The sequence below is a fragment of the Phacochoerus africanus genome, chromosome 2 (assembly GCF_016906955.1).
Source record: "Phacochoerus africanus isolate WHEZ1 chromosome 2, ROS_Pafr_v1, whole genome shotgun sequence".
Classification (NCBI taxonomy): domain Eukaryota; kingdom Metazoa; phylum Chordata; class Mammalia; order Artiodactyla; family Suidae; genus Phacochoerus; species Phacochoerus africanus.
In genome coordinates, this window is record NC_062545.1 from 115493345 (window position 1) to 115516791 (window position 23447).

The window sequence follows — 23447 nt, forward strand, 5'->3', positions numbered from 1 at the left end:
CTTGCCAAACTCTTCCCAGAATTCCCCAGATTAGCTCCTCCTGGGTCCTGAGGCCCCATGCAAGTGTGGGGAGGTAAACCAACCTAGGCCAGGGTCTTCTTTCTCACCATTCAAGCCATGCGTTGCAATGTGTTTGTAGAGCTCTAGCAAGTGACAGCCAGGCTGGAAGGAGCCCCCATTGGGGTAGAAGTCATAGTGCGCTATGGGCCGTTTGATGCCTACGCTCAGGCCCATGTGCTCCCGGGTAAAGGTGTGAATGGCGTCCACAAAATTGGCGTCATCCGGTGAAAGACGGTCTCTGGGAGAAGCTCTTTCAAACAAAGGTCCCGCTGCATCCAGCCCTAACAGGGAATCAAGGGGGAGGGTTAGGTGGGGATGTGGGGAGGGCAGGAGAAAGGCTCTTTTCAGCTTTTTGATGTTATTACACATTCATGATCTAGCAGGAAGAAGAAAATCCTGGGGCATAATCTTTCTCTAGGAAATCTTGCCACAACCTTTTTGGAATAAAACCACAGTAATTCATGGTGCTAAAAAATCGGCTACCAGCTGGGCATTATCTATGGGGTAAAAAAAAAAAGGTTTGCAGGAACCATTCAGTGATAGAAGTAAGGTTATGAGGGAATGCTTGATTTATTTAAGCAAATCAATTTGAAGTACCTCTCCAGCTTTCAAGAGCATCTGTTTGCATACAAAAAACCACTGTGCTTATTGTAAGTAGTTCTAACCTACCCGTCAAAGAAAGAATTTATCTGCTTGCCTGTTGTCAATAATTTCCCTAAACAAGCTGGCTCTCCCCCTACACTAATGTCATTTCATTGGAATGTTCAGAACAGCCTTGTGACATTATTGTTCTCTGGGAAAAATGTGAGCAGATAGGACTGCTCACAGTTCTGGTCCTTAAGTGACACTTAGGTTTGCATGAGACAAGTGGCAGCTCCTGGCTAACTGTAGTTGGGGCGTATTTATGCAGTCCTAAAGTTTTTTCTCTATCTTTTGCTTTACCCTTTTTTTTGTCTTTTTAGGGCCACACTCGTGGCGTATGAAGGCTCCCAGGCTAAGGGTCAAATTGGAGTTGTAGCAGCAGGCCTATGCCAGAGCCACAGCCACACAGATCTGAGCCTCGTCTGCAACCTATACCACAGCTCACAGCAACACCAGATACTTCACCCACTGAGTGAGGCCAGGGATGGAAAGTGCAACCTCATGGATACTAGTCAGATTCGTTTCCGCTAAGCCACAACAGGAACTCCCCTGCTTTACCTTTTCTGAAGGATACTCTGTTATCCCACATCAGTCCTGGTTTCCATCCCTGTTGACAGGGGAATTGACAGGGGGCCATGACAGGCCCTGCTCTCCAGCCCTCCCCTGTGATTACAATGAAGGATGTCTAGGTGGGATTTACACTGCTTTCTTCCTTAGGCTGACTATAAGATGACAACAGAGTAGTTAGGTGTCCTGCTGCCTCTGACATGTATGGGCCTGGCTAATAATGCCTGATGTGGCCTGTGACACCAGCCAGTGTGGAGAGGGCCCCCAGAAGGTTCTCATGGGAGGTCTGTTTAACCCGCTGCCCCTAGGCTATTGAGGGTTAAATCATGGAGGGTGTCAATTACTGTTCTGTGGGCCTGGCCGCCTTTGTCATCAGCAAGATGGGAAGAAAAAAAACAAAAAACAAAAAACAAAAACCAAAAAAACCCAGGACAAGAAAATGCATTCTCATCATGACAAATCTGGTTTGTTTAAATGTCTGCTATTTTCAGAGTTCCCGTCATGGCTCAGTGGTTAATGAATCTGACTAGGAACCATGAGGTTGCGGTTTGATCCCTGGCCTCGCTCAGTGAGTTAAGGATCCAGCGTTGCCGTGAACTGTTGCGTAGGTTGCAGATGCGGCTCAGATCCCGCGTTGCTGTGGCTTGAGCGTAGGCTGGCGACTACGGCTCCGATTCGACCCCTAGCCTAGGAACCTCCATATACCACGGGAGTGGCCCTAGAAATGGCAAAAAGACAAAAAATAAATAAATGTCTGTTCTTTTCCCTTTTTTTCAGTGTTAAATCTCTTCTTTTATGAAGTAATGCTATCAGTAGATAGTAGTTGCCAAAAAATGTTCTTTCTTGACAAAATAAAAGGTCACAGCCATACTATTCATCTTAAAATTTGTTTGAATTGGTTTTGCTTGTCAAGTAATGTTTTTACCTGTTAGGTCTTGAAGGATGCATAGGAGTTTGGTAGGTAAGACTAGGGCTTGTTGTTCCAGACAAAGGGAACAATGACTGAACAGGCCCAGAAGCACAAGGGGCCATGGCTTATTGGCAGACTAGAGAAGAATCTGGTGTTCCTAGAAGCCTAGAACTACAGGAAAGGAACAGCAGGAGGAGAAGTCGGAGAGCTCCAGGGACCCTGATCTGACAAGGGCCTAGCCAGGGCCTCCTGCGTTTTACGCTGTAGGAATCAGCGGGCTCAGGAGCTATTTCATCAGGTGTGTTCTTTGGAATGTGACTCGGGCAGCAGGAAGGGATGAGGTTTATGTCAGGGTCGCCTGGTAGGAAAGGCTATCCTGCACATCCTCAGCTCTTCCTGGGTATCTAGGGGCATTCTAAGCTGGCATAGAGCTAGGCGTGAGGTTTTGGTGCAGAGATCCCTCCTTCAGTCCAAATGAACCCCAGAGGTAGACCCCATGTAGTTCACAAATGTAGAAACTGGGGTAGAAATGTGTCTGTTATAGCAAATTTAGAGCTGTCAGTCTTCTAGCTTTTTTTTTTTTTTTTTTTTCCTTCTTTTTACAGCCACACCTGTGGCACATGGAAATTCCTGGGCTAGGGGTCAAATTGGAGCTACAGCTGCTGGCCTATACCACAGCCACACCAGATCTGAGCCACATCTGTGACCTATACTACAGCTTGCAGCAATGCTGTATTCTTAACCCACTGAGTGAGGCCAGAGATCGAACCCACAGAGACTGTGTCAGGTTCTTAAGCCACTGAGCCACAACGGGATTTCCAGGGCTGTCATTCTTTAACTCACACTGGGCTTTTAAAATTATAGGTTGAAAATAAACTCTTTTCTGCTATCTACATTTTAGGACCTGTTTGGCATGACTATGAGAGACATTTGTTTGAGGCAAGGCCATAGGAAGTGAGGCTGTGATTGGATCTAAATTCTCTTGGAACAGCAATCTGACAGTGGTCATGTTTGAAATAAATAGTGCTACGAGTCCTCCTGTGAACTCTAACAGAGCTTGAAGGAAGCTGGGGGTGTGTTAATTATGAGCCTGCTAGAAAAGCCGGTCCTTACTCCACGCCGAGGGGCAGTTGTAGAGATTATAGTTGCTACTTATCAGGCATGGTTACCTGTAATTCTCCCAATCTTGTGCTTTCTGCCCATGTAACTGCCAGCGAATCCGGCGACGTGTGCACCCAGGCTGTACCCAATTAGATGAACCTTGCTTGGAGAAAAATGAACAGATTCCTGGAAGACAGCAGTGAGGTGGCTGTAGAAGGGGGAGGAGAGCTGCCTGGGTAAAGCCTTTGGGGGGTCCAGCTTGTTCTGGGCTCTCTCTGTTCTTTGTGCCTGATCATAAGTGAGGTGCTTAAGTCCTACTCAGGACCCAAACTGGTTTCTCACCTTGCTGACCCTGTCCTGTTGGCTTTTGGGCTCAGCTACCTGGGGTCCTGCCTGGTGATGCTGCTTCCTGTCCACCTGGCTTCACCTGGATGTTAATGCCTTGCAGAAGTGATCCCATTCATTCATGTGGGACTTCGGTAGTTCACAGGGTTTTGGGATTTTTTTCCTTCTTTTTTGTCTTTTTAGGGCCTCACCTGAGGTATATGAAGTTCACCAGGCTAGGGGTGGAATCAGAGTCGCAGCTGCCAGCCTATGCCACAGCCACAGAAATGCAGGATCTGAGCTGCATCTGTGACCTACATTGTAACTTGTGGCAATGCTGGATCTTTAACCCATTGAGCGAGACTAGGGATTGAACCTGCATCTTCAGGGATACTATCCGGGTAATTAACCAGCTGAGCTACAATGGGAACTCCCTACAGGGTGTGTTTAGATCCCTTAGCACATCCAAGGAAGTGAGCATAAAAGTAATAGTGGATGGGGGAGTAGGGGCAGATCATTCCACAAAATAGGGGTTCAAGGAAGGCATCTGAGAGAGCCCTGGGGGTCCATTCTCTGTCCTGTGCCTTCCCATTCCTGTGAGCTTAGCAGAAGTGTTTTTCCTGTATGCTCTGCTATAGGAGACCAGCTCAATTGTCTTGGAGGAAGGGAGAAGAGGGGAGGGGGAGGGGGAGGGGGCGGAGGTGGGGATGGGGGTAGGGTGAAGGTCAGGGCAGGTCTCACCTCCAGCCACTGGAGAAGAGCCTTGATCTCCCGGCCAACAAGGCGGGTGTTGCGGACAGCCATGGTATAGTGGTTGTGGGCCAGGGTGACCCAGTCTGCCAGCCCCACGTTCACTGGCTGGGCCAGCTGAGACTTCAGTGCCGCCACCATCTGCAAGACCCAGTCTTCCAGCAAGCCATCCATCTGAGGGTGGGCCCACAGGGTCATCAGCGTTACTGGGAGGGCGGAGCAAGGGAGCACCATGCTAGCTTCCTCTCTCTCCTGGTTCACCTCTCTTCTCCAACTCTTAGCTCATGCTGGGTCCTTCTCTCCAAGAGAAAGGGCTTGGCAAGAGGCTTCTCAACCTCAGCACCATCTGGAGCCAGATACCTCTTTGTTGTGGGGCAGTTCTGTGGCTGTTCAGTAGCATCTCTGCCTCCCCGCCCCCCCCCCCCCCCCCCCCGTCCCCAAGTTGTAAATGCCAAAATTGTCTCGAGTTTTCCCGTGCCCCCTGGGTACTACTCCCGCCTCTCAAAAGGGAGCTGTTTTCTGATCATTGCCCTATTTTAGGACTTTCCAAGCCTTAAAACGATGAAAATGTCTCTGTAAATCAGGTAGAGAGACCACCTGTCCTTTGAGGGTCAGCTCCAGTGCCACCTCTTCTGGGGAGGGGCTGTGCTGCCGTGCCTCTGAATCCCACCCTCGCTGGCTCTGCTCTCCTCTGCTAGCACCGTAAGCAGGACAGAGTAGGCACTCAATAAATGTTTATGGAGAATCGTTGTGTGTAGGTACCCTGTTTGAGAGCTAGTTTGCAGGGCACTCCTGAAGGAGCAAAGGCATTTGTGCTGTGTCTTGAAGGGTAAATAGCAGTTTGCTTAGAAGAATCGAGGTGGGCGGGTGAATGCGTGGACGGTGGTGTCTAGGGCATTCCAGGCAGAAGGAAGAGCACGTGCAGAAGTGCAGATTCACAAAAGGGCAGTGGGGTACATCTGGGGAGAGCAGTCATTCAGGTGTGATTGAAGACAAGAACACAGAGGTGGCACTGGTAACAATACTGATGGTTTGGCATGTGATTCTGGGTTAAGATGTGTTCATTTAGTAAATGTCTACCCAGTGCCTTCTATGTGGTTGTAGCATCTTGAGTTCAATCCCAGACTCTCTTAGTTACTAGCTGAGTGACCTTGGGCAAGTTACCTTTTCAGTGCTCCAGTTTCCCTGTATGGAGAATGGGGTAAAAATAGCATCCTCTTTCCAGGGTTGTTGGGAGAACGAAATAAGTTAATAGATGTAAGGTACTTAGAACAGTGCTTGGAACAAAGCAAGAGCTCAGTAAATGGGAGTTGTGGCAACAGTAGCTGCTGCCCGTTGTTATCATTATTACTTGCAATAGTGGATGTATTCCAGTCTAGATAAGATTTTGAAAAAAAAGAACTCATTCTGGTAAAAAGATCCTGGTAAGAAGACCCTCTTCTCTTCATGTTTGTAAACAAGATATTTAATCAGCCATTAATTCAGTTAACAAATATTTCTGGAGCACCTAATATATAATGGCTATTTTCCAGCAGCAGAAGAGGGATAGGACACCACAGGCAGAAGACACAGCCTGAGCCAAGGCCAAGAGGAGAGAAATCACATGGTCTGTGGAAGGAGTACAAGCAGAGATGGGGGGAGTTGGGGGAGGTGGGGTCAGGTGGGAGATCCTGCCGTGTGGGGTACAGCCTTCCATGCTTTGAGGCTTTCAGCTCAAGTCTTCACCTTGAGTCCAGGGCCAAGTCCATAGCTCTGCTCTCCCCAAAGCTTTGCTCAGGATGCAGTCCCTCCTTCCCAATTTCTTTTCTCTTTTACTCTTTAAAGGAAGGTCCCTTTGGGAAAAGCAGCTGAAGAGATGGAAGTTCTTCCCTCAACAATGACTGGCTTTCTAGTCTATCCTTAACCACCTCTGCTGCCATGGAAGAGCTTTCCATGTCTGACCTTGAGTTCCCTTTAAGATGGGCCTCCTCTCAGGTTCTGCCTCTGCCCCCTATTCTATGCTTTTCTTAAAGAAACAGGGATGGGGCATCATGCCCAGCTAGAGAGAGCAGCGGTCAGGAGAATGCAGTGTGGGACCTGCTGTGTGATGGGGCCCCCTGTCAAACCCATCCTTGATAAGGTTCCATCCTTGACAAAAGATGGAGTGGAGTCTTTAAGAGTGTGGGCTTTGGAGTTCCCGTCGTGGCTCAGTGGTTAACGAATCCGACTAGGAACCATGAGGTTGCAGGTTCGATCCCTGACCTTGCTCAGTGGGTTAGGGATCTGGCATTGCCGTGAGCTGTGGTGTAGGTTGCTGATGCGGCTCAATCCCCGAGTGGCTGTGGCTGTGGCATAGGCCGGTGGCTACAGCTCCGATTAGACCCCTAGCCTGGGAACCTCCATATGCCGTGGAAGCGGCCCAAGAAATGGCAAAAAGACAGAAAAAAAGAAAAAAGAGTGTGGGATTTGGAGCTTGCGGGTTCTGCTTTTGGGTTTCTGTCCACTGAGGGCTGTGTAACTGTGGTAGCCACTTGACCTCTCTGAGCTGCAGTTTCCTTTTCTGAGAGATGAGATTAACTCAACTGGCTGTAGAGGGAAGTGTGAGGATTAAATGGGCTGCTATCTAATGTAAAAGGCTTAGCTTCCTGGAGGGTCTCATCTGAGTTATGTCTCTTCTCTAGGGGCAAGAAAGCCCCCACTTCCCAAGGATGGGCCCCTTTAAGTCCTAGGGGGAAGCTGCTGGCAGGCTGCAAGAGCCTCTGTGTTTTTCTGGGATGGCAATAGTAGGCACCCCACCTTGTGGCTAGAGCCACCCACATGGCTTTGTCTGGTTCCCCTGCTTCAGAAAGCCAGGCCCGGGGTCTGTTTTGTTCATGTGGAGAGTATCAGTGAATCCATGTTGAAAGAGTGGTGGTGGGTGGATGGGCTCATTTTGCTCTCTAGGGTAGGATAGATGAAGGTTTCTAGAGTATTTTTTAACTATATGGCAGGGAAAGGTTTTCAAGTCATAGATCCCAAATTGCTGGAGGTTTCAAAGTGTGAACCAAGCTTCAAATTGTGGAAACCAAGAAGGCAGAATTTTCTCTTGGAAACATGTTTGTTTGACTTCAATCATTGCCCACAATATTCTTCTTCCCTTTCTTCCACAGTAATAGAATTTCAGCATCACTAAAAAGCTACACTTTCTCTAAGAGGCTGCATATCTCAGGCACCTTTCCATCTCAGTATGGCCGATGGATATAACTGGAAGCATTTCACAGATGCTTCTAGCAAGCTAGCCTAAGAAAACACACTTAAATATCAAGAGCCTTTGAATTGTACACTTTAAATGGATGAATTGTAGGGTATGGAAATTATATCTCAATATAGTTGTTTTTGAAAAAACTCTTTTGATTTTTTTTGTGTATACCTTCTACTACTTTGTGCTGCCTGGAATACAGATGCGATAGTTAGCGCTCTAGCTGCCATCTTGGATTATGAGGATGAAGGCCACACTTTAAGGATGGCAGAGTAGTGAGCAGGGAATGAACTGGGTCCTCAAGGACTTCATTGACCAAAAGAGTTTATTCATTTTGGATTACATATTTCTGGACTTTTGTGTGAAATGGGGAAAAAAAAAAGACCCTTCTGTTTTATTTGAACTACTGCCAGTTTGGGTTTCTGTTATCTGCAGCTGGACTTAATCCTTACAGATCAGATACAACATTTCATTGGGAGACTATGTTTTCTGGCTTCCTACCTTCTCTTGGGAAAGACACAGATTCACCTTCATGAACTGCAACCCCTTACGGGCCCTTATGTGCTGTGCGACCACTTTGAGCCACATTTTATTACCTGAAATGTGAAGATAATTATACTTTCCCTGCCCTGCTTACTCATGAAATTGAGATAATCAATGAGATAATATGTGGGGAAGCACTTGGAAAATTAGAATGTACTTTACAAATATGCATGAAGTTGTTATCACCAGCTCCCTATCTTTTTATTAAAATTGAACACACAAGGGAGAAAAAAAAAAAGAAAATGTAAAATCAGAGAGAAAAAAGGTGTGTAAGCATTTCCTACCAACCAGCCGTGGATTATCATCACCAGGGGCAGAGAGGAGTTGAAGCCGCACTGCTGTAACGTGTCTAGGTGATCGAGCCGAATCTGACAGCCCCGATCGGTTTCTTCTCTAAAGAGAAGGAATCTGGTGGTTTTTGTCTCCTGCAATGTTTCCTTTGTTTCAGCAGCTCGAGATCTTCTTCCCAGTAGCTCTGGAATATAAAATTGGGGACAATGCTTAACCTGGCATTTGTTTCACTTCTGCCAGTTCTGGGGCAACCCAAGGATTTCTAAGAGTGCTAGGCAATGGGGTTACTACTAAGTGCTGGAGGTAGGGATGGGCTATGGCTTTGGGGAACCCAGCAGAATGGCCGTTTCTGTCTTGGGAGATGAAGGAGGGTGACCTAGGAGGACCACATACCCAGGTGGAGGGGGCCGGATCACCCTGTCATCCCAGTGACTACAGGATTAGCCAGTCAGACACTAGAGTAACTCTAGGATGGTGGGAATATGGGTGAGGCAACTGGGACTGAAGTTCAGAGAGGAAAAGTATTTTACTCCAAATCATGCTGCTAGTAAGTGGTAGAATTTGAACCTGATCTCTCTGATTGCGATTCCCTACATTCTTATGCTAGGGAGCCAGCACACAGAGCATCTTAGTTAGATGATACTATGCTTTCTCTCCTGTAGCTCAGCTTGTTCTCACATGTAGTCTTGCTTGGACCAGGTAGGGGTGGGGAAGGTCACAAAGGGAGTGGTGGATTCTGCTTGATGGGGCTTGGCATTCATGGAAGATTTTCAGGGGAAGTGATGCTGATGCTGCCCTTGAGGGAAGAAAGAGGGCTTGTGTATGTGTGGGTGTGTGGGGTGGGTGGAAGGAGCAGGACTTTCCAAGCTGGGAGAATAGCTGAGTAAGGGCTTAGAGGCATGGGACCTTGTGGGTGTAAGCAGGCAGAAGGCTGGGCAGCCGGAGCGTGGGGGTGGGGGTACTGGGATGCTAGGAGTCTAGACTTTATGTTCTAGATAATAAGATGATAAACTCTTTATCAAGGAATTTTTTCAGCAGAAATATCCATTCAGAATCTTTCAAAGATTGTGGGAGGATGGGATGGGGAGAAGATTGTCTTGAGGCTGACACCTTCTATTGTTTTCCCGAAAGGCTTTCCACCCTCTCTTCTGGGGGTGGGGGTGGGGGTGGGGGTGGGGGGCTTCACCCTGAGACTGAGCCACTTTGTGGAGGGTGTGCTATCAGCCAGTTCTGCAAAGCAGCCCAACAGCTGTCAAGACCATGGTGTCAGCTAAAGACACATGCCTCTGATCAAGGGCTGGGTAGAGCCTGAGGAGTGGCCATGTTCCCAGGGTTGTGGCACTCCAAGATAGGTGACATTGTTTCTACCAAGATTAGAACTCAGGCTGAGAGCTCGGGGAGGGTGCTCTTCTGGCAGAGACTAGGCTCTCCTGGGGCTGAGGGGCAGACGCAAGGCCATACCAGCATTTTTGGCCAGTGAACTCCATTCAGCTCAGTTACTAAGAACCCTGATCATCCTTTCTGAGCATAAAATCATTCAGGCTTCTCCAACAATAAGTCTTGGTCTTTTGGTTTCAGGGGACAGCAGAACAGAGAGATGATGAAAACTACAAAGTGCAAGGGGAGGCATTAATGAAACCAATTTTCCTACCCAAAGGTTATTAATTTGAAAGGTTATTAATTCCCAGGAAAGGGCGATGATTTTTCACTATGATGACAGAATGAAATGCATCATATTTTATTAAAAGAAGATGTGAGTGAGAATTGGAATAACGTCTCTGAGATAATGAAGAAAATTTCTGCTGCCCAGTTTGGCTTTCCCAAGCTTAGAGATGGTCTGAGCTTGCCCTCTTCCCCGCAAGGGAGAGCCGATTGTGCTTCCCATTTCATTGCAAGCAATGAAGAGACGCTGCAAACAGGCCAACAGCTGTCCAGACAGAAGCCAGGGTGTCATCTTACACTGTTTCTCCAGCCATCCAATCAGTCAAAAGCTTCAGGTTCCCAAACAGCCCTAGAATCCAGTGCCCTAATTTAGGTGCACCCTGTTTCTTGCTTGGTTTATTGCCAGGGCTTCCAAACTGGTCTCTCTGTTTAGTCTCACCGCCCTCCCCCACACTGCTGCTCAAAGAATCTTTCCAGAGCAGAAATGACTATTATACTCATTATTGACTTTAAGCTTGGTGTTGCAGCCAAGGCCACCGCCTGAATGATAATCCCTCACCCCTTACCTCCACCCCTCTCTATGCTCTCCCGCTACCCTAGACTGCTACTCCTTCCCAATGCGGCTTTGTACTCTCACTTCCCTCCCCGCCGTTTTGCTGTGAACTCTGGTCCAGCCTTTAACCAAACTCCGATACCCTGCCCCCCTCCAGGAAGCTTTCTCCTCTAGCCAGAGGTAATTACTTCTTCTTGCTGCTAGCACAATGTTGGCCCCTGATCTTAAGGTACTTGTCATGAGACCCGGTAATTGATTTGCTTTGGCGTGTGGTGTTCCCTCCACCAGGCTGTGAACTCACGGAAGGCAGAGCTGCTAGATGCTTAATAAGTGCTTAGAGAGGGATGAGGTATTCTGTGAGATCTGAATCCCAGATCAAAGGCTACTTGTTCAATTTGTCAGCCATTTATGCACTGGAGCTCAAGGTAACTAATTTTCTTTCATTCAGTAACCGAATAGCTACATCTTCCTTCATTCCAGGATAGCTGACTTGAATGCTAAAAGGGCTATCTGAAAATAAAATGGGCATAGAGATAATACCCAGGCTGTAAAGTTGTTACAGGGATTAAATAAGTTGATATTTGTCACGAGTTCAGAACAAGGCCTGGCGAATAATTTGTGCCCATTTAAGGGTGTGTTGTTAAAATAAGTATGGATCAGAGCACCTAGCATCTTGCATTTCTATTTAGTGACATCTTCTCTTTCTGTGAAAATTTACCCCTGTTGTATTCATAGGACCGGTTCTGTCCTATATGTATTTACTTGGAATCTAACTGGGAGAATCTGCTCTGGCCCGGGAGCCTGGGGCCTCAAGGCTGTTCAGGAGAGTCCTAGGGAAAGAGAGTTGTCCTTAAAGAGTTGCTTAGGAAAAGGCTCACAAACACCTGTGTAGACCTGGGCTCTTCCTTTTCTTTCTCAAGGCTTGTCTCTCTTTTAGCATGTGCGTGATCGAGGAAGTTGTGCAGATATTCGTTCATTCCTTTACTTCCTCAACAAATACTTATTAAGCATATATTACTATATTATGTCCTGGGCCCTGGTTAGGTCCTAGTTGAAGGCAAACTGGGAAAGGAAGTGTGAGAATCAGCCATTCTCACAGTCAAATTCTACATCAGCACATGTAGCTGCTGTGAGAACTGTAATGGAGGGATACCTTGAGTAGGGGCTTTTTAGGGAGGATGCCCAGAGGAGATGCAGCATCTGGAAGGATGGAGGATCCTGTAGGAGTTCATGCCTAGGAGAAATTGTTGAAGAAAGTGGGGGCTCTGGGGCTGAAAAAAAAAAAAAAAAGATTTAGTGGAAGACCTGAGCATTGAAGGGCTGCTGTAGTGAAGAGGGCCTAGAATTCTTTTGCGTAACTCCAAGAGATAGAAGCAGATGGGTGGCCATGATGTGGAATAAAAATTGTGACCTTAAGTGGGTCATGAAAATTCATAGTTAAAAAAATTGGGACGAGGAGAAAATAAAGGCAGTAAAACATCAAAGATAGACATGTTAGTAAGTTAGCACCCTAAAATGCGCACTCCGCGATCATATAAGGTTGCAGAAGATAGGCCACAGATTATGTTCTGAGCTTTCTATTGGCCAAAGCAAAGAGGGAAACAGGGGAAGTTATAGAATTCATGGTGTCCAGTTGCTCACACTTTCCTGGTCCTGAAGCTGGAGGCGATTTTCCTTATTGGGTTTTTGTAAAAAGAGGCCACAGTGGGAGTTGCCATCGTGCTGCAGCAGAAACAAATCCGACTAGGAACCATGAGGTTGTGGGCTTGATCCTCGGCCTTGCTCAGTGGGTTAAGGATCCGGTGTTGCCGTGAGCTGTGGTGTAGCTTGCAGAAGCAGCTCGGATCCTGCATTGTTGTGGCTGTGGCTGTGGCTCCAATTAGACCCCTAGCCTGGGAACTTCCATATGCCATGGGTGTGGCTCTAAAAAGCAAAAAAAAAAAGAGGCTACTACGGGAAGCAGTGGCCACTGTTTTGAACACCATTCCTATGAAATATACAGATATACAGTAGCAAGTTGCATGTGGTTGACTCTGAGAGTGCTCTGCAGTCCTCAATAGAAGCTGCACCCACAGCACCAAACGGCATTTATGTCATAGTGAGTCTCTGTGAAGAAGGGCTTCAAAAGTAGGGCTCTTTGCTATAATTCAGTAGCAGTCCTGTGACTGAGGGAGGCTACTCCAGATCGCATTTTGGATGGAAGGAAGTGTCTGATCCTCCACAGGAGGAGAGTCCAACTGACCCCTTCAGAGAATACTGGAACATCCTTGGGCAAAACCACGGGTTTAAGGATGCATGACCATAACTCAAACCCAAAAGTATACCAACATCTCTCTCCTCAACTTTAGCCCTGCACACAACCAGCCCTTGACTGGGTTTCTCCACCTGTGGACTCTTTTGTCACTGCAAACTCAGTGAGGCCAAACTGAATTTATTTCCTTTCCTCTCAACCAATCTTCTTCCTTCCTTTCTGCAATTCCTATTGAGGTTCATGACACCATCATTTGTCCACGCTGTTGTTCAAGCTAGAAGGCCGAAGAGCCATTCTGGAATATCCTCTCTGTCCTCTTGGTGACCTACTAGGGTCACCAAATGCCGAGGACTCAGCCTCAGGATTAATCTTTTCTGCCCCCTCCCCCCCCACCCACTGGCCAAGTCTGAGAACTCACAGTTGTTTTTGCTGTGTTTTAACTGTAGTATTGTAATAGAGTCTTAACAGGTTTATATTTCATTTGTCTGTAGAATTAATACATGCTCATTGTAGATATACAATCTGAAAATGCTGAAATGAATAAAGAATCTCAGCACTTAGGAATATACATAAGTAATTTTTGGAGTCTTTTATTACGGAGATATTTGTTCCACAGATGTTTATTTGGGGTGTCCATAATTGAGATCATATTATGTGAATGGTTTTATAGACCTCTTCACTTGTTGTTATTTTCTTATAGCATTAAAAATTCTTCAAAAACATATTTTTGAAAAGTGACATAATTTGTTTCATTGTTGGAATTTAGGTTGTTTCCAGTATTTTTTTTTCTATTACTAACAATGCTCTGATGACCATCTTTATATATAAATCTTTGTCTGAGTTTATGACTATTTTTAAAAAAAAATTTGTCTTTTTAGGTCTGCACCCATGACATATGGAAGTTCCCAGGCTAGGGGTGAAATTAGAGCTGTAGCTTCCAGCCCACAATACAGCCACAGCAATGCCAGACCTGAGCCTGGCCTGTGACCTACACCGCAGCTCATGGCATTGCTGGATCCTTAACCCACTGAGTGGGGCCAGGGATTGAACCCGCATCCTCATGGATACTAGTCAGATTTTGTTACTGCTGAGCCACAATGGGAAAGCTAAGTTTTGTTTTGTTTTTTCTTTTTGTTTTTTTAGTGAAGATTCCCAAAAGTAGAATCATTAGCTTTTTAGGTGTGATCTTATTTATATCTCTTTATATATGCATATATATTCAAATTGATATTCAACCCTTTTAAGATAATATTTATTGAGTGCTTTCTCTATGCCAGGCACTTTTCTAACTGTCTTATTTGTATGACCTCATTTAAACATCAGACCTTGTGAGTGCTGAGGAAATCCAATGATTTCTTTATGAATGAAGAAATTTGCCCCAGTTGTATTAGATAGGAGACTTTCCTTCTTTGGCATGTCTTCTGAAATTGTCATTTTCTCATGTCTTTAGAAGAGATAAAGACACACCAATGATAAGAATCTGGGGAATAGCCTATGGCTTTGAGGGAGAGTATTAACTAAGGTAGACGGTCAAAGCCTTTGAGGGAGTTAGCCCTTGTAATCTGGAGAGTGAGCTGATGGGCTTGGGAGGCTTGGGAGGCTCTGCATGACAGCACGTTCCTGGGCCAACAAAACTTCCTCAGAATCAGTCAAAAGGAGAACCTGGGTGCAGTCATTACATTTCTAAACATTAGATTCCTTGCAGCCAGTGATTTCTCTGTTCCTGAGTCAGCCCCCAGGTCTGAGAGTTCCTAAAAATTCTGCATAAGAATAAATTATTTCATTTCTTTTTGGTAAGGAAATCAGTAGTTGGGTAAATGCTGGTGACTGAGCTGACTTAGGGGAGAACCAAGGATTCTACAATAAAATGCTGATAGGAGTCAGGACCTGTCTTCTGCCCTTGAAGCCTGGCCTGGATGCATCTCCTCAGTTTCATGTTCGTTGAGCACCTCCCGTGTACTGGCTTGGGCTGAGGACACAGGTGCAGGACAGGAGTCACAGGTATTAATGTGCCCCCCACCCCCTGCAGAGTTGCTTGTGAAATACCTTCACATTCATTAATTAAATTGCTGTATGTGTGCATACGTGCAAGTGCATGCACACATGTGATTTCACTTCGTAAATGTACTGAAAATATTCCCAGGTCTGGGACTAGTTGGGCAGGTCCTCTGAAAGACCATAACTTCATGATTACCCTGAAAAATCCTCTGGGCCATGTCTTCTGCTCAGGATGGAAAAAACGTACGAAATAAATGTAGCCACAGCTCTGTTCCTGACTGTTGTAGTCAGGCGTGTGATGTGCAGATGAGGAACACTGACCTCAAAATTTCTAGGGCGTCAGCACGAGAAAAAACTTAAATGAGAATCTAGTCACTACTGGGCATTTACAGATTCAGCTCTTAGCTGTTGCTGATCTTTGACGATAAGCAGATTTTGCCCAAGCCCTGGTGAGCAATGCTTCTGCCACTCCTGCCATCTTGAATTTTGCCTTAATCTGAACTCTTCCAATTACTTACTATCTTAAAAATGTTCCTATGCCTGAGTATCTCAATTTGGATAATATAGTTTGTAATCTTTGTAGCATCTCCCAGCTCTTGTGACACCCCAGCATTACTGCCTTATAATATTTTTCTTCATGATTTTTATTTTTTTCTATTATAGCTGGTCCACCCTATAATATTAAACCCAAATGATCTAAGGCATAAGTTGCTCCTCTGAGGTGCTTTATACAGTGGTAACTTTTTAGGTCATTAGGATACTGTTTTGAACCCAGCAGAAAGTCCTAAAATTTGTCTTGAATGAATTTATTTTATAGCTGTTCTTTTAAAAAATTTTTATTTTTTAATTTCATGGCCTCACCCATGGCATATGGAAGTTTCTGGGCCAGGGATTGAATCTGAGCTGCAGCTATGACCTACCCTGCACTTATAGCAATGCTGGATCCTTTAACACACTGTGTCAGGTGGGGAATAAAACTTGAGGCTCCTGCAGCAACAAGAGCCACCGCAGTCAGATTCATAACTCACTGTGCCACAGCAGGAACTCCCATAGCTATTCTTTAGAAAAGCTTTGGGATCTAGAGTTGCTGAAATAATTTTTGTTTGTTTTTTAAGCCTGCACCCACTGCAAATGGAAGTTCCAGGCTAGGGGTCAAATCAGAGCTGCAGCTGCTGGCCTACACCACAGCTACAGCAACTTGGGATCTGAGCTGGGTCTTTGACCTAAACCACAGCTCATGGCTGGATCCTTAACCTGCTGAGTGAGGCCAGGAATTGAACCTGAATCCTCATGGATACTAGTTGGGTTCATTTCCACTGAGCCACAACTGGAACTCCAAGCTGCTGAAGTAATTTATTACCTTTTGGAAGTTTCCATCTTCCCTTTTGTGTGTGTGTGTGCGCACGTGTGCATGAAGGGACTTGATGTGGGATCTCAGCTCCCAGACCATGGTCTGAACCCCCCAGCTGCTGTGGTGAAAGCCCTGAGTCCCAACCACTAGACCATGAGAGAACTCCCTTCCCATTCTCTGTTGCATTTCTGTTCCACCTGTTGTGTTTTTTTGTTTTTTGGTTTTTTTGCTTTTTGCATTTTTCTATTTTGTTGTCAAATAAGATGATAAGAGATGGAAGAAAAGGTATCTTCCCAAGTATGATTTGTTCTGGGTTTTTTTTTTTGTCTACTTTGGCCTGACTTTGCTGGCCATCCTGTAGCCTCAGACTATAGTTTCTCCTTTTGTGGGTTCCAGGAAAAAAAGTAAATAGAGGCTGTGTTTTCTTGCTGGAAAGTTTTTTTTTTTTTTCCCTGAACTTTTTTTCTTAGGCTGTATGCCTCAGAAACTGGCTAGAATCAGAATTTTTTTTTTCAAGATATCTGATTATAAAAGAGTGTGCGATTTAGAAAAACTTTCCATTCATACTGGAATCCTGTGGGGATAACGGGGCCTAGTTCCCTAAAGTGGTTCCAAGGTCATTGGCACATTCCACTTTGGATGGGTTCAAGGTAGGGTAGCCAATTGTCCTGTCAAACCAGGAGGAGTTGGCCACTTTATGTAGTTCTAGAGCAACTGAGTAAAAAAGTGAAGAGAGAAAAGAGGATAAAAATTGCCCTCCCTAGTGATAATCATTCTGAGAGTTTTCCTATAACAGGAAATGTACGACATACCTTCCTGCCCTGTCTTTGTTCATGTGGTCCCCTGCCCTGACATGCTCTGCTGTCTTCCCCTATTTGCCTGGCTACCATCACTCTTTCTCCAATTCTAAACTCAGTCTTCGTTTCCTCAGGGAAAATTTCTCTGTTTCTGGACTTGGTAGCATCTCCCTGTTATTTGTTCTTTTAGGCATTCTCGGAGTTGTAATTTTCTGTTTGAATAGTCATTACATAAATATATACCTCCCCAGTTTGGTAGTCAGTTCCCGAAAGTAGGACCTAGGTCTGGTTTTGCTCACATTGAAACTTTAGTGAGTAGAGCAAGTCCTATCAAGTATAATGGTTAGGTCTCCAGACCAAGAGCCATGTGGCTTGGGTTTGAGGTCTGTTTCCAACACTTCCTACTCATGAGACCTTGGGCAAGTTACTGAATGAGATACAATTTCTCCTTTCCACCTCTAAAATGGCTAAAATTAAAAAGACTGACAACACCAAGTGTTGATGAAGATGTGGAGCATCTAGAACTCTTCATTCATTCTTGGTGGGATTCCTGGTGGGAAGCCTCTTTGGAAAAACCACTTGGCAATTTCTTATAGAGGTGAAGGCACATGTGCCATAAGACCCAGCAATTCCGAACCTAAGAGTTTACCCAAGGGAAGTTAAAACATATGTCCATACAATGATGCAAATGTCCATACAGCAGCTTTATTCATAACAGTCTCAAACTAGTAACAACTCATACCTAGTGAATGGATAAACAAATTGCGGTCAATTCATGGGATGGACCACAATGGAATACTACTTAGCAATAAAAAGGAGAACATTTATGATCCATGCAGCAGTACAGATGAATCTCAAATGCATTATACTAGTGAAAGAGGCCCAGCTTAAAAGCTTGCATACTGTGTCTTTCCTTTTATACAACTTTCTGCAAAAGGCAAAACTATAGTAATGGAGAGAAGATCAGTGGTCTCCTGGGGCTTAGGAATGGAAAAAGGCAAAGGGAAATTTTTGGATGGATTGAATTTTTCTATATCTCAATGGTGGTAATGGTTTCCTAGGCGTACATTTCAAATGTTGTTCAAAAAATGAGCTACAGCCAGGCAATACTGTTGCTTCTTCACATGGCCCAGGGGTGAGGCCTGGGCACAGAGGCTGCATGGCAGACTTTCTATGTCAGTTGCTTATGCAGGGCTGGCCTGGCCTGAGAGGACAAAATGTTTCTGAGTCCTGTGGGATGGGATCAGTTGGCAGGGAGAGCTTGAGTCTTGAGTTTGAACCAAATGATTGGATCAGTCCAGGATGGGCCCATTTCTCCAGGACCTCAGGGAGACCTGGCATACCTGAAAGCCCTTCCAGCTTCCTTTTGATCAGGGTGACTAGGAGTACCTGGGGGTCCATCCTTGGGAACCTAAATCATCTGCTCAGAGAGGATTACAGGGGAAAGGAACTGGGAGACCATGTGATGTCGTAGTGCACATGCTATTTATTGCCTGCTTTTAATTCTCTTTCTGTGCATCTCAGACAACCTGCAGTTATTGAGTTTTTCATGTTACTTTTTTTATTAAGTGAGGCTCTAGATACCGCTACCAATCTACTCTTCCAGTCCTCTGGAGAGAATCAGTGTTACCACACCAAATAGGTAGAATTCCAGTGAAAAGCAAAACAAAACAAAAAACAAAAAAAGAAACAGAACGACATTGTGTAGTACCATCTCCCTCTGTAATTTGTTTGCAAATAGCTTGGTGATGCCCTTTACCCACTCCCAAACATTACTCTGTAAGCACCAGGGACCTCTTATTGGTAATAATGATTTAGTCCAACTTCCTTATGTTACAGATAAAACTGGGACTCAGAGAGGCCAACTATATCCCAAACCATGCATCTAATTAACAGCAGAATCAAAAGAACTCATTGTCCTAATATCAGAGCCAACAGCTTCTGACTCTGCTGGAGGAATCGCAACCCACATTGCTGCCATGTTTTGGTACTCAAGTTCTTGTCCCTGTAGTAAAGCTCAGAGGGCTCACATTCTGTGTCTACAAGGCTGATCCTATCAAGTAACGTCCCTGGTTGTCTTGAGTCCCAGCAGCCGACCATTGGGACATTCTCTTGCTGATGGGAAATGCCCCCGAACAACTGAGCTGACCAGAGTAATAAAGTTACACATCCTATGACCCCCTCAAACACCTGTCAGTGCCTGCCAGCCTCATCAGAGGTTTCCTCCAAGAGGTGACTCCAGAAGAATTCTTAGACAGCTAAGAGGACTGTGATGCTGGCATCTGACCAGAGTCGGGCCAGGGGAAGGTGCCCTGGAGCTGGACAATCATAGGTTCTTGGAATGGTGGATTTTGGCTTAAAGGCTTGGCTTGAGAGTTGCCAAGAGCTATTCTGATAGACAAATTAACTCGATAGCATTCTTGTTTCAAAATTTTTGTTGGATGTTGACGGCGGTCCACTCCTGACTTTGAGTTTCATTTTCCCTTATCCCTTACCACCCTGTCTCTGACATGACCTATACAATTGGCAAGCGAGGCTTCTGGGGAAGAGAAGGAGGGGTAGGGGCAGATGACCTTGGCTCTAATTATGGAGTTAGGGCACAGTCAGATGATATCACAGTCAAGGGCTCTAGGAGCCCTTGAATGCTACTCCAGCCCTGAGCCACCACCTCGTGGAGACCAGGACACTGAGAGCAATGGAAGGTGGGGACATGCACTGCTTTATGATCGGCAGTGCTTATGCCTATAAAAGGAAAATGGGGCCCCTCCCTCCTCCATGATCAGCTGCCAGAAGGTGAATTGGCCCAGAAGAGGAAAGAAGAGACATTGCTGGCTCCTTTCCATTCTGGTCCCATGGATGAAAGAGACCCAAGATGAGCCCACGTCCTGTGTGGCTCATTACTGCACAGCAAGACACAGTGCTCTGGGCAGTTTAGCAGCCTGAGCTCTGGACCCAGATTACCTAGCTTGAATCACAGCTCTGCTACTTACTAGCTCTGAGGCCTTGGGTTAGTTACTTAATGTCTCTGTTTTTCACTTATCAAATGGGATTGGCAGAAATTAATTCTATATTACAGAATTAATTTTAATAGTCCTAATTTTACCAGTAGGGGTATTTTAAGTTATAGGCCAAAATATATTGTTTTAAAACAGCTTGAAGATGGACCTCCCCTGTGGTGCAGTGGGTTAAGAATCCGATGTTGTCATTGCAATGGCTTGGGTTGCTGCTGTGGCACAGGTTCGATCCCTGGCCTGGGAACCTCTGCATGCTGCAGGTGTGGCCAAAAAGAAAACAACTTGAAGGAAAGATTTACATATTTCTTCTCAGTTACACTTAAGGATGATGCATGGTCTGTTCTTAGTCACAAGACTACCTAATCGAAGGATGGGATAGATGCAGTTTGGAACATTTATATTTATTTATTGACCAAAGAGCTGGCTCATTTTGGGGGAGGGGTGCTCTTCAGAGGTCAGAGTGGCATCAGTTCCACTAGGCCACATTTCAATAGAAGTAAAATCAGCAGATTATCCTTGATCAAGTGAATAGCTTTATGAATTAGCCTTAATCCTCTGTCCTGTATACCTCTAAATGAAGGATTGCTGGTGGTGGGAAAAGAAATTCAAAATAATTACTCCATAAACTCTTCTGTTTATTTTGTGTATCTTTTAAATAAAGATGAGGCAGCTGAGACTGAGAGAGAGAAACTCAATTATCTATGCTCACACAGCTCATTAGGGACAAGGAGATTTGAATGCAGGGCTTCTGCCCTCGTCCAGCCTCTTTCCATGATAACACATCTTTAGTGGAGACCCAGGTGGCCTTTATTAGACTGGCTCTGCTTCTGTCCACTAATGATGGTTTGCTGGGTGTTTGCTGTGTGTCTGAACCTCTACTAAGCCTTGTGCACACTTTATCTTCCTCTATGTCTGCTCAGTGGGCAGTGCCTTATCTACCCTCTTCTTCCTAGCTCTACAGCATGGCTTTTCCAAACAGACCTTGGGCCAGCAGCTTAAGTGGAAAAGAAGGACACAAATCCTGCTTGCCTAATTTGGCTTCCCAATGACACAGCTTTGGTGCCCTATTCACTCACATCTTCACTTGTTTACTCATTCATTCTCTCTACCAACACTTCCTGAGTACCTACTCTGTCCCAGGAATTTTCTTGCAAAGGAAATTTGCTTTCTGCTAAATTGTTTCTGGAGCAAATATTGGGTTTTCCTCCCCCTTCTTTAAAACAGTGTGTTTTGACCAAAATAAGTGGGGTAACAGCAGAAAACAAAGTTTTGAAAGACAGACTCACACTCTCATCAGCCTAATGGACTGACTTTTTATTTGCCTGTTTGTTTTCTATATCCAGAAGCAAACATATTTTTCATGTAACTGTGAAGATATAACTGCTTTTTGCTTTTTAAAATCTCACATTATATAACAAACATCTTTTCATATTGCTCCAGTGTTCATACTCACCATTTTTAAAGGCTGCGTAATATTCCACTGAGGGAAGACTTTGTGATTTATGCATCCATTCCCCTGTCTGGAATGACACTGTATTTTCAATTTTTCAGCTTTATAAACAGCTGCAATGAACTTTTCACAGAGAGCTTTTTTTCTTTCAGAGAAGTATTTCCATGAGGATGAATTACCTGGTGTGGGATTACTTGGTTAAATGATGGGATCATTTTACTGACATAGGAGTTGAAGCAGTCTTACAAGTAAGTTACCCACAGATGTAGTCATAATTATTACCAACCCACAGAATCCATAACACCTGAGAGCTCTCATTAAAGTTGATGATGGGGTGCTGGAGGCACTGGTAAGGCTGGTTAAAGAGCTGATATGTGGCTACCCTTTACTATCTGCTAGTAACTCGAAATTCCCTATTTTATCCCATCCTCATAACACCACTGTGAACTGGTGCTATCCCCAAAGAAACTGGGTCTCAGAGAAGATAAGTGTCTCAACCAAGGTCACACAGGAGGTCATTGTGTTGAACTTTATTCCAGGAGTGGCTCTCTTGCAGATCAGGAAGTGAAAATCACCCACTGAGACAGACCCATAAGTCACCTTTGCCAGGCCTTCAGCACCCCACAGGAGGCTCATTGTCCCTGGAACCAGTCTTTTCACAGTTGCACCCCCATGATCTAGCGTGTGGCTATGCTGAATTGGATTTGTGGTGACTGAAGAGAGCTCAGAGCCGGACATGAAGCCATTTCACACGAGGCAGGCAACTGAGCATGTTCTTGTGTGGGACTGCCATATCTGCTTGTATAGACAATGCACCTTTAGACCCTCAGAACTGTCTCACTCATATTTAGCTCTCTGTGTTTGCATGGGTCCCCATTTCTCATTAACTCATCCTGGTTGACCTTGAGCAAATCATTTAATTTTCTAGGCCTGTTTCCTCATCTGGAAAATGAGGATATCAGGATAGCCAGCTCTCAGATCCCCATGGTGGTACAGTGAGATGTCCCAGGCTCGGTGAGTCAGCTGGACTAGGGTTCCAGACTTGGCTCTTCCCCAAACCTGCTGGACCTCAGTTTCTTCTTTTGGAAAACCAAGAGGTTGGAAGAAGATTCCAGAGTCCCTCCAGTTCTGAGAAGTATGAGTCTTAAGACTGTCCTATCTCTGACATTCAGTAAGTAAAAGATGTCAGAAAGAAGTGTTTTGAGAGCAGAGTTAGAGCAGCGGTAACCTGCAGACTCCTGGCTCTGTTCCCACAGGAATGCTGCCCTCTCCTGCTCCAGAATCTGAGCCTGATTCTTTGCAAAGATAAACACATGCAGCTGGAGGAAAGCTTTAAACATTGACTTGACTAAACAGTCCAGAGTTACTCTTTAAGTGGGTGGGGGAAATGTGAGCTGAAGCACGTGTGATGTGGTCTCTAGGGTAGGGGTTTACAGGCTGCCTGATGAGGGAATGGTCCTAGCTCACCCATTCACTGGGCCTCCCTGGGGCTTCCTTGGGTTGTAGCCATTGGGCCCTCTTAGATCTTAGACCTTAGAGACTGAGGATGCACAACAATCCCATTCATTCATGTCTTCATTCATCCATTCCACCACACTTTAGTGAGCATGTACAATGTGGAAGGGATTGTGCTTAATATTGTGGACACAACAGTAAATAAGTGTACTGTGATTTTAGAAGTTCATGATCATATGGTGGGAGCAAGTAAATAGACAATTGGTACACAGATTGGGAGGTATCTTGATGGCTGAAGAATAAGAGAGGCTATTAAGACTAAGAGTCCCAGCTATAGAGAGGCTGGTGTGAAGGCAGGCAGGGTACCCCACTGGTGGATGGTATTATCAGTTCCCAGATGATTCTGGGGATTCCAATCAAAGGCTGGTCCTCAGGGGAGAAAGGGACTATAGGATGTGGAAGTAGAATGAGCTGGTGTGTGATCAATATATCATGTCTAGACGCACAGAGC

General features: G+C 45.3%; 1 protein-coding gene across 6 annotated transcripts in view; it reads right to left on the reverse strand.

Moving 5' to 3' along the window:
- The window catches only part of LIPC (lipase C, hepatic type), a 170635-nt gene that overhangs the window by 22443 nt on the left and 124745 nt on the right, over nucleotides 1-23447 (reverse strand). For 2 of the 6 annotated variants that reach the window (XM_047766253.1, XM_047766258.1), the window contains 4 exons: nucleotides 8399-8589; nucleotides 4346-4528; nucleotides 3349-3466; nucleotides 84-341 (listed from right to left, as the gene is read on the reverse strand). In XM_047766253.1, the coding sequence (XP_047622209.1) occupies nucleotides 84-341; nucleotides 3349-3466; nucleotides 4346-4528; nucleotides 8399-8589 (750 nt within the window). Of the gene's footprint in view, nucleotides 1-83; nucleotides 342-3348; nucleotides 3467-4345; nucleotides 4529-8398; nucleotides 8590-11773; nucleotides 11940-23447 lie in introns of those variants that run through there. The other 4 variants (XM_047766257.1, XM_047766254.1, XM_047766255.1 and 1 more) reach the window with 4 other exon arrangements.